The sequence below is a fragment of the Anabrus simplex genome, chromosome 5 (genome assembly GCF_040414725.1).
Source record: "Anabrus simplex isolate iqAnaSimp1 chromosome 5, ASM4041472v1, whole genome shotgun sequence".
In the NCBI taxonomy this organism is placed as follows: domain Eukaryota; kingdom Metazoa; phylum Arthropoda; class Insecta; order Orthoptera; family Tettigoniidae; genus Anabrus; species Anabrus simplex.
Window position 1 is genome coordinate 74,547,188 of NC_090269.1, and position 14,499 is coordinate 74,561,686.

Consider the following 14,499-nt stretch of genomic DNA (forward strand, 5'->3'; position numbering starts at 1 on the left):
TAGAGAAGGCGATTAATACTGACGAATTACTAAAATTTACCTATGATAATAAAGACAGTTATAAAAAGATACAAAATTAGAAAACTGGAAAGGCAGCTGGGATTGATAAGATTTCTGGGGATATATTAAATGCTATGGGATGGGATATACCCCTTAGTGTCATATCTGAAATTCTTATTTGATTACCAGTTGCATGAAGGAGCGATACCAAATGAATGGAGATATTCAATAGTAGCCACTGTGTACAAAGGAAAGGGTGACAAATACAAAGCGGATAAATAAATGTCTGTCAGCTTGTCATTTGTTGTTTGTAATCTCTGGGAAAGCATTCTTTGTGATCATATTAGACACGTCTGCGAAATTATTAGCTGGTTTGATACAAGCATTTCGGGTTTAGGAAAGGTTATTCCAGTGAAGCTCAACTTGTAGGATTCCTGCAAGATATAGCAAATAGTCTAACCTAGTCAGCGGTCGGAGGCAGTGGTGCTGAGTGGAGTGTGCCGGTAGAGCGGGAGTGGAGTGTGACCGACGAGTGGAAAAAGAAAGACGGGTGGCAAGAGGAAGATGATTGGTGTGGATCAATATCGGGTAGTTATTGGAAGATGGCAGGGGAGATGGAAGAAAGAAACAGCCAGGAGTGAAGGAGGTAAAGTGGAAACAGGAATAATGGGTGAGATGATACAAGATGAGTTGGGAAGACGTGGAGGTCATAAGAAGAGTGCTTACAGAAGTCGTGGAAGAAGTATGCCCGTTTGAGCAGATTAAAAATATGATGAAGGAACATGTGATAGAATTTGAAAATATGAGGCGCTGGATACAGGGAAAAACAGATGAAACAATGACCAAAGTGGAAACCAACGAGAGAGAAATTATAACACTCAAGGTGAAAATAAGGGAGATGGAGGAAGAGATGGTGAAGCTGAAGGCAGAAATAGAAGACGGTAGCTTAGAACGCAGGAATAAATGTTTATTTATATATGAAGTGTCGGAAGAAAAAGGAGAGGACAAAGTGCTGACTATCTACAAAGTTGTGGAAGTCATCCAAAACATGATAATTTAATCTCTGGGAAATTTTTAACTTTGGTGAAGCTGATATTGACGATGTGGAAAGGATAGGTAAAGCACGGGGTAATAGGCCGATAAAAATGAAGTTGTTTTTACCCTGATGGCGGAAATAGTGATAAGAGGTGCGGAGAATATACGGAGGGCAAAAATTTGGATTAAAAGAGACATGAGAAGAGAAGAGGTTAAGAATATAAACACTCTGAAAAAACACTTGGTCAGGGCTAGATTGCAAGGGTTAAGAGCCTACATTAAGGGTCAATTATTAGTGGTAACCAATGGATAATGGATCAAATTTTGGACAGTAACGAAATTACGTGAAATGGAGGAGAGTATGAAGAACGAAGTGGTAATGGAGAAGAGAGTGGAAGAAAGGCTAAATAGAGACAGTAAAGTTGGTGAAGATGGGCATGAGGATAAAGAAAAAACCAAGGAAAATAGGACATTGGAACGGAGCTTGCAGCAAAAAGAAAGTAACAGGACAGAGGAGGTCGAGCAGGCTATCTTCGAATCGTTCATAGAAGGAGCCAGGGAAGGAGCAACTGAGATGAGGAGGGAGACCAAGGCAGTATTTAAGGAGATGAGGACGGAGATCAGTGCGAGAGCAGAAAAGAAAATACAGGGAGTGAATATGGGAGGGGGAAGTACAAGATGTGACAAGTGTACATAAACGAAGCTAAAATACGGCTTGGAGGGAGAAAGCAGAAGCACGAGGTGCTTTGACGAAAGGGAGATGCTTGAGTCTAAAAGAAATGTGGGATAAGACGAGTAAATTGGACGTAGGTGTAACGACAAGAATTATAAAAACAAGCAACAGCAGTAAGAAAATTGGTTAAGCATATGAGAATAGTGGAGGGTGTGTGTTACTTGTAACTGAGATAAGAACGATTAAGTAGTCAAATTAGTAGGCGGTGAAGTGTGTATTTAATACAGTGAGATGGTAAAATGTAGCTGTATAATCTAATATGGTGAGAGGCTTGTGTGGATACAGTTGAGATACTTTGGTTGGTGAATACAAGTAGGTGGCAGGATGAATGCGAATCAAAGTGGTGATGGCAAGTGTGGTGGCTTAGTAAATAATCACGAGGTTCCGTGATTAAGTTAATGTGTGGAGTTACATGGTATAAGGTAGCCCAGTGATTATAAAGTATACGCGATGAGTCAAGGTTGGCGGATGAATAGGGAGATAGTGATTTTTGGTTGGTAATGTATGGAATGGCAAGTGAGATGGGCTCATTTAATGTCGAGAGTTGCCATAAATTGTAAAAGAATATAAGTGTAGCAAGAAAATGGAGTTTAACAGTGAACAATAGTAATGATTCGTAAGGAGAATAATTGCACACCGACACGTCAGTGGATGAAACATGAAAGCTGGGTTTGCAACTTAAGTAGAACAACAGAGAGGTCAGTGTTCAGAAAGGATTGCGATGAGTTGCTAACCAGGCCGGAAGTGATATGCTGTTTAAGTTACAGATGCCATCGGCTGACACTATTGTACTCTACACAGCAATATGTTATTGTTTTAGTTTTTTATTATTATACTGCCTTACTGCCTTCTGCCATGGCCAACAGACCACCAATAAGGGTTGATCCCGGGCCAGGCGACAGTGATTATCCTGCCTCATTGCTATTTTATCATTATTATTATTTATATTATTATTTTTATTATTACTACTATTATTTTTGTGTATGGTTTTGTTCATGTGTCTGTCTATCTGGTGACATTCTTTTCCTTTTCTTTTTTGAGATGGTTTAGGTAAGACTTGTTATTTTTTCTCCACAGTAATGGATCATATACATATTATGTAGATCTGGAAAAAGAATAAAATAAATAAGATATAGCAAATAGTTTAGATTCAGGAGGTCAAATGGACTGTATCGCTATTAACCTCTCCAAGGCTTTAGATAGTGTAGATCATGGCAGTTAACTGGAGAAAATTAGGGCTATTGGACTAGACAAAAGAGTGGTTGAATGGATGGCTACATTTCTAGAAAACTGAACTCAGAGAATTAGAGTAGGTGAAGTAATGATTAAGAGGGTTCCGCAGGGCAGTGTTTTTGGACCTTTATATTTTCTTATATATAAAATATGATATGCGTGAAGACCTGGAATCACAGATAAGGTTATATGCGGATGATATTATACTGTATATAGTAGTAAAGGAGTTGCAGGATGTAAGCGATTGTAGGGAGGCCTAAATAATGCTGTGAGAAGGACAGCGGACAGTGATATGACAGTAAACGGGATAAAAAGTCAGGTTGTAATTTTCTCCAAGGAGAAAATTCTCCATATGTCCCTGGTAAGACCGCAATTAGAGTATGTTTCCAGTGTAAGGGACCCACACCAGGACTACGTGATACCAGAACTGGAAAAGATCCAAAGGAAAGCAGCATGATTTGTTCTGGATTATTTTCAACAAAAGAAAGTTTGGGCTGGGAAGACTTGGGAGTAAGGAGGCGAGATGCTCGACTCTACGGTACGTTCCGAGTTGTCAGTTGGGAGATGGCGTGGAATGACATTAGTAGACGAATAATCTTGAGAAGAGCTTTTAAAAGTAGGGAAGATCATATGAAGATAAAGTTGGAATTCAAGAGGACAAATTGGGGAAAATATTAATTTATAGGTCGCTGAGTAATGGACTGGGATAAATTATTATCAAGGGAAATTTTCGATAAATTTCCAAGTTCTTGGAAACCATTCAATAAAAAGCTAGGTAAACAATTAATAGAGAATCTGCTACCTGCACGACAGCCCTAAATGCAGATTATTGATGTTGATGATGATGACAGAACAAGCCAGCAACTCATTTAATGTCCTGCAATATCACGACACCGAGCTCGATAGCTGCAGTCGCTTAAGTGCGGCCAGTATCCAGTATTCGGGAGATAGTAGGTTCGAACCCCCACTGTCGGCAGCCCTGGAATTGACCCATCTTCTGAGGTATGTTTCACGATTTGTGAAACTCTTTTCTGTATGCCTGAACGTCTTGCAATACATTCGGTCACAATGTCTGTATTCTGAAGAAGACTCAGAATGAGATTTCCAGTGTCACTCTCCAAATATTACCGATAAAAATTCATTAACTAACATCCCATTGTCAGTTTCATCGATATCTCACTCGTCACCAGTAAAAACTAGTAATATTTCTTCATTCAGCGAACGACTTGACCCCTTGCATTATTGTCTACAAAACTCGATACTCGAGATTAGTCACAGACGCAGCCAAAGAGATACAAAATTATTGTTCAGTCCATATCGACGAATAACATCAACTCGGGGCATGATTCAAAAGCAGAAAGCCAGATGTTACCAGATATATTGTAGAAGCGTTCCTAGCGGCACGTGCATAGTAACTGAGGCAACGTTCCCCGAAACGTATCAGTACGTTCACAGAGAACATGACATATGCACTACATGCGTAGTAATTAAAATTTAAGGTGAAAATGGTGTGAAAATGGGAAACAAGAGAAATCTTCCAAATGCAAGCTCATGGCTGTCCGACCCGAACCGTGTAGCCAACTCGCTTGGTCACTTAGTGATGAAGAGTGCTTACATGTTAGAGATCATGTTAGTAGGTTTAATGTTAGTAGCTGCTAGCTAAACCTGTTTCAGACACCACCGATTGCCCTACTCCTGTATTTGTCTTCAACGATTTTGACATTTCTTCCTTAAATTTTACCTTTGATAATGTGTCTGAAAGGGTTTTACATTGTCAATTTTAATTTAACTCAAAATTCCTGAATCGACTTGTCTACGGTCTCCCTCTCAACAGAGCCAAAGGCTAATAAAATATACATGTACTTTACAACATATCCTTAAAATTAATTAGCGGATTATGGATTTGAAATCAAATACTGGTTCTGAGCAGGATCTGAATTTTTGAATTCCACCCTGATATTCACCCGATTGCCTATCGAGTATTGGCTCTGCTCTGCACACTGTTTAGCAGAATTTTGGAGTGTTTGTAAAGAATTGGCAGGCGGGATACACTTCTATATTTTTTTCTACATGGTTATGCCCAACTGAGGGGCACGCTTGAATTTATTTAGCAGATGAATTTGCTTTCTTCTCTTTCCAAAATATACTCATCCTCTCACTGAAATTCTTCTTACGTTCTTCTGTCCAGATTTTATTAGTTCTAGCTTTTCGCTCCGCGAAACAATGATTATTAATCAGTGTTCTGAAAGCAAATCGGTTCTTCACAGTTTCCTGGTTGATGTTGATTTCCTGAAGATCTGATTCTATTTCATTTAGCCAGTTGTTCTTGACTTTCAGTGCGAGGGTAATATTTAGAATTCTTTTGGTCAGTCTATCATTTTTAATTCTGAGAGTGGAACCATAGAATTTCAACCTCCTTTTCCTGATAATGTCTGAGATTTTTTTCAGTCTGGCAATAAATTTCATGAGATTTCCTTTTCATCCATGCTCCCTCTGTGCAGATTGGGCCGAAAATTTTCCGTAACATTTTTCTTTCTTGCTTTTCTATATCTTATATGAGTGATCTACCACCTATGATTAACGTTATTATTATTATTATTATTATTATTATTATTATTATTATTATTATTATTATTATTACTACTACTATTATTATTATTATTATTATTACTATTATTATTATTATTATTATTATTATCATTATTATTAAAATAGGTTCCATACTGGTATCTTCCTGACTAGGAAGTACAAAACCTCGGAGAAACCATTTCGAAGGTAGTGAGCGATGAAATTCCAACCCACGGATCACCCGAGTGCATGAGTGCTCACTAACCTACCTATGCTATGAGTTTTCAATATTTTAATTTACTTACCGAAGTGGCTCCCCAGCCAGTGACGACAGTTTTGGTCCCGCCAGGAATGACCTCATTCTGAGAGGGTAAGGCGACAGCTCTGACGTTTGGTCCAAACCGGAATGGAGAAGCTACCTAGAATTGGAAATGGAGAAAGTTATTTGTCTTGAATTAAACCTTTAATCCAACTGTTACGGCCACCGCACACACAGAAAGCTAAGATAAGCTACTCTATGCTAACTAAAGCCAAGCCATGTTGTGCTATGTCATGAGTAAAAAGCTAAGCGAGGTTCTGCTAGGCAGCCGCTTAAAGATGGCGGATTAATTGAACAAGAGGCTTTTTAATTAGCCTCTGTCGTGGAAGATGAAGAAAAACAGAAAGAGGAGAAAATTCTATATACGTGAAGTTGGAAGGAGAATAATTCATGGTGAATTCAATCATTTGATTTAAACATTGCATGGAAATGATGAATTAAACATTATTTTCGTCTAAATCAGGAACAGTTTCATGAACTTCCCTCTATTACTGAGGATGATATTAACGTAAATGAAGTATCCATATTATTGAACGTAGGGTAAAAATGTATATAAGAGCAATAAATAATACGTACATCAATTTCCAGAGTTTCAATTATTTATAGCCAACAGGTGTCTTTGTGGTTATCTTTAATAATTTGATAGACAGGTATATTTTTATATATCTTCAGGCAGTGTTTCTTCCTTTCGTCTGCTTTCCATTATAATTACAAAACACAGAAACAATTAAGCAATATAATAGCTATTGAACTGAGGTCATTCACGAAAACAACACACATGAGCCTATAGCCCTGCGCGGATATACAAAATATTATCCGCATCCGCGAATGGATATCCGCGGATACTGTAAATATTTAACTAGAGTATATTACACGCAATGTATTAGAAAAAATGGCGTGTGGCCTTCGGAGAGGCCTGGTGCACGTCTACTGATTTGACTCCCGTAGGCGACCTGCGAGTCGTATTGAGGATGAAATGACGATGAAGACGGCGCATACACCTAGTCCCCGTGCCAGCGTAATTAACCAATTATGGTTAAAATTCCCTACCCTCCCGGGAATCAAACCCTAGAGCCCTGTGAGGGTATACAAAATATTTTCCGCGGATATTGTAAATATTTAACTCGAATAAATCCGCGGATATCCGCATCCGTGCAGGGCTGTACACATGACGCGACTGTTTGCTAGATGCCGGGCAAAAAAGTGATCGTGCAATGAAAATCGCCTCCCTGGCGATCTGTAAAATTTAGCTTGGCATCGCTTAAAGTTAGCGTAGCTTAGCATAGCAGTCAGTGTGTGCCATTCCATGTAACTTAAGTTGAGCTTTTTTTTTTCTTTTTTTCTTTTCAGTTTAGTTGCGTAGCATATCGTAGTTTAGCTTAGCTTTCTGTGTGTGGTGGCCTTTATACCTGTTGTTAACGGGGCAATCACTTAACAAGTGCAGGATTACACGTTTGTCGACCCCTCATGTTGCTGTTGAGCTTCTGAAGCACGTAACTGGACAGTATCTCCCTCCCATGTGCCCATTTCCAGGCTCCCTTTTGGCCCTGTTTTGGTTCACCTTTTATGCATTTGATCTCTTCCTTCTGGTATAAAAGTCAAGTATCAGGTTAACATTCAAAATGTACAAATCTTATAACACTGTGCCAGGATGAACTCCATTTCAACTTTCCATAGAGTTCATTATCGGCTCTAGAATTTTAATTTTCAGGTAACTAACGTTGATTTTCCTTATTTTTTACTCTTTCGGTAATATTTAATAAAATATTCTAAATGAATTTGGTCATGTATAGTTTTTCTGTAAAACCAACCTTAAGAGAGGTACATCGAGTTTTACCTCTAAGCTCCCTCTGAAGCCCTCCTGTTAATTTTAATAACTTATACAGCAGCTAAGATACTACCGGCCTTTATCAAAAACTTAAATACCAAGTTTCATGAAAATCCCACTATCCGTTTTCTCGTGATTCTGTAATGTACATAGGCTATTATTTGCCCTCTCCAGTATAAAAATAAAATATCAGGTTAATATTTAAAATTTTACAGACAGAACGACGCTTTTGTGTTATAGTATACTGTATATTGTACAGTATGGACCTTTGGTGGCTCAGATGGCAGTGCGCCCACTTCTCACCGCTGGGTTTCGTGGTTCAAATCACGGTCACTCCATGTGAGATTTGTGCTGGACAAAGTGGAGGCGCGACAGGTTTCCGCAGGGTACTCCGGTTTTCCATGTCATCTTACATTCCAGCAATACTCCCTAGTATAATATCATTTCATCTGCCAGTCATTAATCATCGCCTCAGAGGAGTGCGAGAGGCTTCGACAGCGGGAAAAAATTATTATTCTCGCCGCTAGTTGGGATGCGACTCAGTTGATTGACAAGAATCAAGGAACCAGGTTATTACCATTACTTCCCATGGACTGGACTGGAACTTCTGATATGGTAATTAGAACTTCTAGTATAATGAATTGTAATTTCTAGTACGGTAGCTGCAGATTCATGGTAAATTGTCCATGGTAACTTTGGTGAATGGAATTTTGTGGAGACCTGGCTTTTGAGTGTTGCAGATTTCGATCCCCAGCTGGAGCAGAAGTTCACACAAGATCAGTAATAGGTGATATAAAATCACTCTTCTGAACTTCACTACATATTCGGCAATATTTTTTTATCTGGAAATTAAGTCGTGCGTATGATAATTACAAAGAAAACCCCTATATGTACCTACTTCCAATTGTGGTCATTTTGGATATCATTTATTGAACCAATAAAGATAGCAAAGCGAAGAATTTCATCATGTGTGTCATGATTTAAGACAACATTCGACAGATTTCTGTGGTTTCACGGTAATAATAATTACTACATTCTATCACATCCTAGTCAGAATTAATTCATTTATCATTATTCACCGTTATTCAAGACTTGACAAGACTGTCTCCAAACTCAGAACAAAATTTGGTGCTGGATGGTAGGCTAAGGAAATGGAAAATCAATTTGTAAGAGTGGTGTTCGGGTTGGTACGTACCTTGGTACCAAGATCAGTGAAAAGTCCGGTGTCGTTTTGCAGTTCAGTGCGGGACTAAGGGTAGTGCAAGGTCCTATGTTTCCTTGTGGACGAAGCCTTACGTGCATGCAGTAATGTTTACTAACACAACACTTACTCTGATGAGCGCGAAGTCGTAGTCGATAGTTGATGGGTTGAAGTCAGGATGGGCGAGGACAGAACTTGCTTGATGTACGGTACCACCACTGCCACGAACTGTTGTACCGGCACGGAGACTGAGACGGCTTGCAGGGTTTCTGAAATGTAAAGTACAATTCAGAGAGACATAGCTCATGTAACTTGCTTAACTCATAAATTATTTTGAAATTTAGTTTCGAGAAATTAAAATAAGGAAAAAATCTGACTTGATTCTCAGGGTTAGACGCAACTGGAAAGTTATATCTTTGTTTTAACCTCCTGATGCCCAGAACATTTCCCTTTTGGTCAAATATCATAAAGGTGTATACTTCCTTAACGGTGTCTCGGTGGGAGACACTGAAGTGAGAAGCATATCACACCAAGGTAAATGAATTCCCCCCCCCCCAAAAAAAAAAAAAAAAGGAACACCAACAAAAGGTTAATTTTTATTTATTTTATTTTCAAAATGTTCCTTTTACGGGATATTCCGTTTTTAAACAGTGTCCTTTTAAAAGGACACCAGGCCTCAGGAGGTTAAGTTAATGTATATATGAACTTTTGCCACCTCTGCAGTCTAGGGGTAGCATGCCTGCCTCTTATCCGCAAGCCCCGGGTTTGATTCCCCGCTTGGTCAAGAGTGATTGCCCTGATTTGAGCGCTGGTTCGATGACCACTCAGCCTATCAGAGAATAACTGACGAGCTATCTAACGGTGAACTAGTGGCCGAGATCTAGAAATTTAAGAGTAACGGCCGAGAGTATTCGTTGCACTGACCTCGTGTCGCCAAGTAATCTGCAGGCCTTCAAGTTGAGCAGCAGTAAGTTGGAAGGCCAAGGTCAGTCAGGGCTGTAACACCATGGTGGGGGTATTCATTATAATTTCCTCAGTCAAGCTATTTGATTAGAATAGATTATTATGTCTTCGGGTGTACGGCATCTAAATACACTTACGGTTTTCGGAGTCGTCTACATGCGGCCGTTGTGTCTCGCAGGAGTTCTTTTACGTGTAAAGTCCGTAATTCATTAGAAGATTGGCCATCCATATCTAGTCCCTAGTCAGTAAACGAGCTCACGAATGCCACCTCTTCGGAAGTTTACTGAAAATGAAAATGATGCGTCCGGTTTACCGTTGATTGATCCGAGCTCCAACAACTGCTTAAATTAATGTTATGAAGGAGCGACAATATTTTTGTGGTATCATTTCAAAAGTCAAAGTAATCATAAGAATAAATGGTGCAGTAGATGTAAGAGCAATGCATAGTGAGCAGAGCATTCGTTTCCCGTGGCCGAGGAGGGAACTGCATGGGGTGGGCAGCACGGCAAAACGGCAACACGAGTTCGTGCTATAGCAAAATACACCTTCAATACTGGAGTCACTCCTAACTAGAAATCTCTTTGAAAAGTCCAATGATTCGAAGAATGTAGATATCGGTAAAAAATGGAAGGGCCATGAAAGGTGAGAAAATGAGGACTCCTCTAAGCAACCTAAACCTTATACTATTGGAATTGGAGGACAACTAGTTTTGACAAAGGGTTGTAGGAAAGGTGAAATGAATTTAAGGCTCTGGCTCCAGCCAGGCCGAGAGGTTTAAATGGTTAAAATTCTGCCTTCCTGAGCCAAAGTTGTCGGATTATAAGGACCTTGAAACTAAAAATTACTACTCCGAAAGGTAGCGTATTTTACAATCCAATGTATTTATTCAGTTACTATTTACAGTTAGAGTATTTACAAATTCGATGCGTCGAACTCCTGAACTCCAGGACGGCCTCCACAGCACAGTGTCATTGCAGAACAGTTCAGTTCACAACTTGCAAGACTCGTTAAACACCGCGCGTAGCCGTCTGACGGACTCACTCTCATTAGTCACGGATTCGCTAACATCTCGTAACACTGACTCGCTCTAAATTGACTGGTAGCCACAATTCTCATCGGTACCGAGAAGTCCCGGTACCAGTGAGGAATTTTAGCCCGTCGATCCAATTTGGGCATTGAGTGCTATTTCATAATGTAATTCTATCTAAAGACGTCATTTGTGTTGATACTTTGTGGAACTGTGAAATTTAAATCACTCTGACCAGGATATGGTCTGCACCCCTTAATGGAGTGGGGTTAAAGGAAAATATCCTTATGTATTCGGTATCGAAGACCTACGGTGTCATAGTTACCTATGTTCGTGATCAGCGAATTTTTGCTCTTAATGAGCGCGTCATATAATTTCGCAGCTGTGTTGCGAATCCTGCTATGGATGGTGGGGAGCTGATACCGTTATTGCAGGTCGTTGTTCGCTTCAAAACACTGGGTGCCTGTTAACAGGTGCGACTTAGCTGCAGTGTCCCAAATAGGACGGGCATACTCGAGTATCGGTCGGATAGTCAATTTTACAGCAGGAGTCTGTTTTCTATCGTTAGCCCAGTGTCGGCTCTAATTATCGGAAATAACTTAAATACATCGTGTGTATACATTGTTCTCTTCATTGTTTATCAGCTTCCAGCTTCTTCCAGTAGCGAGTCTCAACAAATCGCCGCGACGGTCGTTTTACTCACCGACCCGTCCCCAGCGTCGCTACTATGCCAGTATTGTCACCTCCCCCAACCTCCCCCAACCTCCCCACAACTCCGCCATCTCGGTCGTTATTATCGCGATAATGACGTTTACATGTCTCGACGAGGAGTGAGCGTTGCAATATTTCAGAATCCTTCAGCGCAGGGTCTCTCAAACGCCCAAAATCTCACGCGTGCAAATCGAGGCGCAAGAGCTTCGTGCACTGTGCATCGGTCGCGCTCGGCTTGTCTCGGACCAACGCTTGTCTCTGGGCTACTCGGCTAAGCTCGGCGCAACTCAGCTCGGATTTGGAGCGCTACGGGGAGCGAGCAAGACAGGCGTGAGGAAAGAGTGAGTAAGCGCTATTGCTCCAAATCGAGGAATGGGGGGTCTGCACTCTGGTCAACCAAGCGAAGTTATGCACCGTGCACAGTCCATGCACCCTGAGAGGCCCTGCTTCAGTGGTTCATAACAACAACTGCTGCTTGCAGTCCGGACTACCTGGTGGCCATGATCGTTAAGGCGTCAAGTCTACACCGTAATTAGCCGGTTCGAGTCCAGTTGGTGGAAAATATTCATCATCCGAATGTTGGCTGGCAGGGTAGGAGAGGTGGTAATATACATTTCTAATCACTAGGCTACGTGTAAAAAGCCTAAATTCAATTCCAAACCTCTCCGCAATGTTCATATAGAGTGATTCCTCCGTCGGATGGAGACAATAAGCCTTCAGCAGAAACCTTGATATTTCTTTTGCTAGTTGCTTTACGTCGCACCGACACAGATAGGTCTAATGGCGACGATGGGATAGGAAAGGCCTCGATATCTCGAAAGCCGCAGTTGATTAAGTGCGGCCAGTATCCAGTATTCGGGAGGTAGTTGTTTCGAACCCCACTGTCGGCAGCCCCTGAAGATGGTTTTCCGTGGTTTCCCATTTTCACACGAGCCAAATGCTGGGGATGTACCTTAATTAAGACCACGGCCGTTTCCTTCCCACTCCTAGCCCTTTCCTGTCCCATCGTCGCCATAAGACCTATCTGTGTCGATGCGACGTAAACCAACTAGCAAAAAAGGAAAGGCCTAGGAGTTGTAAGGAAGCGGCCGTGACCTTAATCAAGGTACAGCCCCAGCATTTGTCTGGTGTGAAAATGGGAAACAACTGAAAACCATCTTCAGAATTGCCGATAGTGGGATTCGAACCTACTATCTACCGGATGCAAGATAAACCTTGATGTTAATCGATAGGATTAGGCTATGTGCCGGCACCAAGTTTCACACTCTCCCTACCTCATTATCATGAACATTCGACATCCATACACGCAAGTCGTCCACGGGAGTCAAAAAGAAAGACCTTCACCAGGTGAACCGAAAATTTCCTCGGACACTCCCGGCACTAAAAGTCATAGGATAGATAAATAAATGCTTGTAGTCCATCGAGTTCTTTAAGATTTCTATTTAACAACAGCATGATCACTAAAGTGTATAAGGAAGAGTGGCTAGAATCTTTTATTCGGACCTCGTTAGGTGACAAGGACCAGGATTACTTGCTGTGCCACTCGTTAACCAGCCAAGTGAGCGAGTAATGCACGTGAAGATGAAAATATTCGGCATGAGTGGTAGCAGTACTATCTTCATTCAGATTATCTATATATATAAAGAAACTTGTCCTGACTGACTGACTGACTGACTGACTAACTGACTGACTGACTGACTGACTGACTGATTCATCATCGCCGAGCCAAAACTACTGGACATAAAGAAATGAAATTTTAGGGATAAATTCATATTAACATGTAGGTGCTCGCTGAGGATTTTTGGATATTCCGTCGCTAAGGGGGTGAAAAGCGGGGTGAATTTTAAAAATGAGGATATCTATATCTCAAAAACTTAAAAGTTTACAGACGTAAAAGTTAGCGTTACGAATCTCCTTTAAAAATAAAGAAACACGTTTTTTTTTGTTTTCGGAAAATGCCATTAAGGGGGGTGAAAAGGTGGAGAATGTATTAAACACCTTTAAAGAGGAGACTTATATCTCTGAAGATTTTACAGATATGAAAATTGAAATTTGGAATCCCCTTTAAAAATAAAGAAACACGTATTTTTGTGTTTTTGGATAATCCGATGAGTAGGGGGTGAACAGGAATGACAAACAGGGTGAATTTTTAAAAACACTATATGTGCAAACTAGCAAGATACCCGTGCTTCGCTACGGTATTATACTGAAATTTATTATTGAATGCTTAACGTTTTATATATAATCCGCCGAAATTCGCGATCTGACTGGTTTTCTGAGAGAATCCGCCAAAATTCGCGATGTGACTCGTTTTCTGAGAAATTACGGCAATGTTCCTCCCGTTTTTTATCTTCCTTTGCAGCAATTGATTTCGTACTTCCCGGGCTAGGTCCAGGTAATCACCCGGTCAGTTGGGTCCCTAAATATTTGCCATTTTTTCATATAAGCATTTTTAATATGGATCAAAAACTTGAGGAGATCCAGCGTGGTGTCGTCTTGGGTGCCTTGGCGGTACTGAACTCGCGGCCGGCCTGCATTCGTAGTCATTACCCTTCCAGGACGCGTTTCCAGCGCGTTCCGCACAGCTTGACGACGGTCCAGAACATTATTATTATTATTATTATTATTATTATTATTATTATTATTATTATTATTATTATTATTATTATTATTATTATTATTATTGATGTTCTGGACCCCACAGCAAGATGAAAGACTGCTACTTGGCGGTAAATTACATCTGCTGCCATTGTCATTACTAACAATGTGACCAGCACCACTGTCGCGCGTAGGCAACTGCGCGGGATTTCTGGAGATACGAATGACATACTTCCGTGCATTATTGACCTAATTATACATACATTATCATTATAGACTGTTA

The 14,499-nt window shown here is 40.5% G+C and overlaps 1 protein-coding gene across 1 annotated transcript in view; it reads right to left on the reverse strand.

The window, feature by feature from the left end:
• Window positions 1-14,499, reverse strand: part of LOC136874362 (trypsin-1-like) — a 43,160-nt gene that overhangs the window by 14,422 nt on the left and 14,239 nt on the right. The window contains exons 4-5 of the mRNA XM_068227771.1: window positions 9,048-9,186; window positions 5,875-5,988 (exon numbers count right to left, since the gene is read on the reverse strand). Coding sequence (XP_068083872.1) covers window positions 5,875-5,988; window positions 9,048-9,186 — 253 coding nt within the window. The remainder of the gene's footprint in view (window positions 1-5,874; window positions 5,989-9,047; window positions 9,187-14,499) is intronic.